We start from the raw sequence: 2,878 nt of genomic DNA on the forward strand, positions 1-2,878 counted from the left end.
ATGGGCTACGGCATCCGTTTTGGCATGGTCTGGGTGGACTACAAGACTCAGGAGCGCGTGCCGAAAAAGTCGTCGTACTGGTACAAGCAGGCCATCGCAGACAACGGGTTCACCATCTAAGTAGTGGTTTTCGTGAGAGTGCTACGACAGTAGATGTAGTAGATGTATTGTAGCAGTTCGTCCATTGCTTGTCGATGCCCACCACTTCAACATGCATCTTTTTAACCAATCATGTCAACCGATTCAACGTGCGAGAGACCATCACTCCTTCCATCACTGGCAAGGAGGAGGACTCGCGGTCACAGCGTCCTCTCGTTTTGCTGGCGCAGAGCTCCAACTTCGCCGTCCTTCTCCGCTAGATCGTGACGGTGTCTATTCCGACATTCGAAGCTGTGATCTACTCGAACCACGTCGCGCTCGTTCGCCCAGAAGTCCATACTGAGAAGACTGGTGCTATTCATGTACCCTCTCCGCTAACATCGTGTTCTGACGATCCGGCGCCGATCAGTTCTTCTTGTATCTACATACGCATGTACTTTAGCAGCATGGTGGCCTCAAACTGGCAGCCCTCACCGCGTGACCAGGAAAAGGAACACGCACTGTGTGCTGGGGCTCCACAATGTACCTGTACTCGTCCGCGCGCGAAATGCTGATCATGCAAAGCTGTTTCTTTTTGGCAGATATAGGTCTGTGCTATAGTAAAACGACTCAACATGAACGGTCGACTATTTCTCTAAACGCGACGGATCCGGTCGTTGAGGTCAATTGGGATGGAAGACGCTACATCTGCAGAGATTGATCTAGAGCAGAATGAAGATGTCCAGGACGTACAGCCAGAAGCGCCGGACTACGCGACCTCGCAGCTCGTGCGACCGCTCTACAACTGGGAGATCTCTAGAGACCACCTCGTATTCGCTGACATGTGTGGGCTCGACACGAGCAAGCGTCACGTTTTACACCTCTTAGAGCCTGTTAATGCGGGGGTGCACGGCGGTGTACTACTGACAGCAGCGGGTAACACAGTCCAACTGCTTACTATGAGTCCACAAGTCGCAGCCTCTGGCTCAAGTGTGCAGAGCCGACGTTATGTATTTGGCTTTGGCGGTAGCGGTATTGGCAGTCTCGCGGTGCATCCGTCTCGGAAGTTCTTCGCAGTGGGTGAAAAGGGAGTGAAGCCCAACATCTCCATCTATCGCTACCCGGAACTAACGGTATCTCATGTATTACGGAATGGAACGGAACGCGCTTATGCCAGCGTGGAATTCAGCCAGGACGGCGAAACACTGGCATCTGTGGGCAGTGGCCCCGATTTCCTGTTAACAGTGTGGAAGTGGCGCGAGGAGCAGACGGTTCTTCGATGCAAAGCATTCGGACAAGACGTATTTAGTGTTCGTTTTGCTCCGACGGACAGTGGATTTCTCGCTACCAGTGGCGTCGGACACATCCGCCTCTGGAAGATGGCAGCCACTTTCACTGGTCTCAAACTACAGGGTGACATTGGGAAGTTCGGCAAAAGTGAGCTCAGTGACATCGAAGCTTTTTGCGTGCTCCCCGACAAAAAAGTATTGAGTGGCACGGAACGCGGCGTACTTTTGCTATGGGATGGCAATTTTATCAAGTGTGAGATCATGACATCCCGACGCCATCTTCCCCATGCCGGCACGATTAATGTTGTGGATTTCGATGAAGATGAGGACCATATCGTGACAGCAGGAAAAGATGGCTACGTGCGGTTTTGGAGCTTCGATTCCATTGACAGCGCGGATGTCCCGGCTGATGAGACTGTCGCTCTTGTCCCTATGAAGCGTCAGGTGCTGGTGATGCCTCAAATGGATATTCGTGCTGTGGTGAAGCAAGACACAGGTCGGTATCTTTTGCAGGATGGCGTCGGTGGTGTGCATTTACTGTTGCTTATCAACAATGATGAGCATCTCGTCGAGATGGACTATGTCCCCAACGACACGGGTCGTGCGACGGGGATTGCGTGTTCACCTTACGAGCATCTCGCAGCTACTTGTGGCGAAGATGGCGGTGTTCGTGCGTGGGATTATGTTTCCGGCACTTGTCTGATGGCTGTGTTTCCAGAGCTGCCATGCATCGAAGATCAAGACAATGGCGGTGAATACACGGCACTGGGAGCCGCTACCACGATTGCATGGGTGCCAAAGAGTGCTGCGGTGATTAATGATATCTTACCAGCGAGCAGACAGGTAGCAGTGGGCTTTGATGACGGTTTGGTGCGCATCCTACTAATGGACGTGGATCATCGTGCATGGGTACTCGTCAACGTATTCAAGCCACACAGCAAGCGTGTAACGTGCGTGGCGTATTCACACTCGGGTTCTTCTTTTGTGTCGGCTAGTGCGGATGGAACTTTCTTCCTCTTCCACGTCGTGCCCAATATCAAGTCATCCAAATTTGTTAAGTACCAGTCGGAGTACGAGCCTTACGGATTCCAGCGCGTACCAGCATCCGTGGTTGCTATTTGCTGGCGTGATGATGACGAGGCAGTTCTTGTCACACTAGCAAACGGTCAAGTTTTAGAATATTTCGTGCCCGGTGATCTGGACGGGAATACTGGGGGAGACACTGAGAGATCGGACACTACGACTACTGACGAGTCTATGTTTCAGCATGAAGCCTCTGCTGCAGAACGAGAATCGTTTGAGCTCCAGTTATCATCTCGTGAGTGGATGCTGAAACACAGGAACCGGTTTATGACTGTAAAGGAGCTAGAAATACTCGAGGCTCAATACCCAAACATTAGTTCTCCCGAGACGGAAGACAAAGTCCGTAACCAGTTCCAGGTAGAAGTCAAACCTGCGAATGGTAGAGCAAAGGCGTTGGCGGCTCTCTATACGCCAATGACAGAGCAAGA

At 51.8% G+C, this 2,878-nt stretch overlaps 2 protein-coding genes across 2 annotated transcripts; both read left to right on the forward strand.

The window, feature by feature from the left end:
* Positions 1–120, forward strand: PPTG_23877 (hypothetical protein; the record flags this gene model as incomplete). Its single annotated transcript, XM_008913698.1, has 1 exon — positions 1–120. The coding sequence occupies one exon, from the start codon at positions 1–3 to the stop codon at positions 118–120; it is 120 nt and encodes a 39-aa protein (XP_008911946.1).
* A 156-nt stretch (positions 121–276) lies between these two features.
* PPTG_15486 (hypothetical protein) lies at positions 277–2,767 on the forward strand (the record flags this gene model as incomplete). The annotated part of the gene is made up of 2 exons (XM_008913699.1): positions 277–2,685; positions 2,730–2,767. Exons 1-2 carry the CDS (start codon positions 771–773, stop codon positions 2,765–2,767), a joined length of 1,953 nt encoding a protein of 650 aa, XP_008911947.1. The 5' UTR covers positions 277–770.
* Positions 2,768–2,878: the final 111 nt, after the last annotated feature.

The sequence above is a fragment of the Phytophthora parasitica genome (assembly GCF_000247585.1).
Source record: "Phytophthora parasitica INRA-310 unplaced genomic scaffold supercont2.55, whole genome shotgun sequence".
NCBI classification, from domain to species: Eukaryota; Oomycota; class Peronosporomycetes; order Peronosporales; family Peronosporaceae; genus Phytophthora; species Phytophthora nicotianae.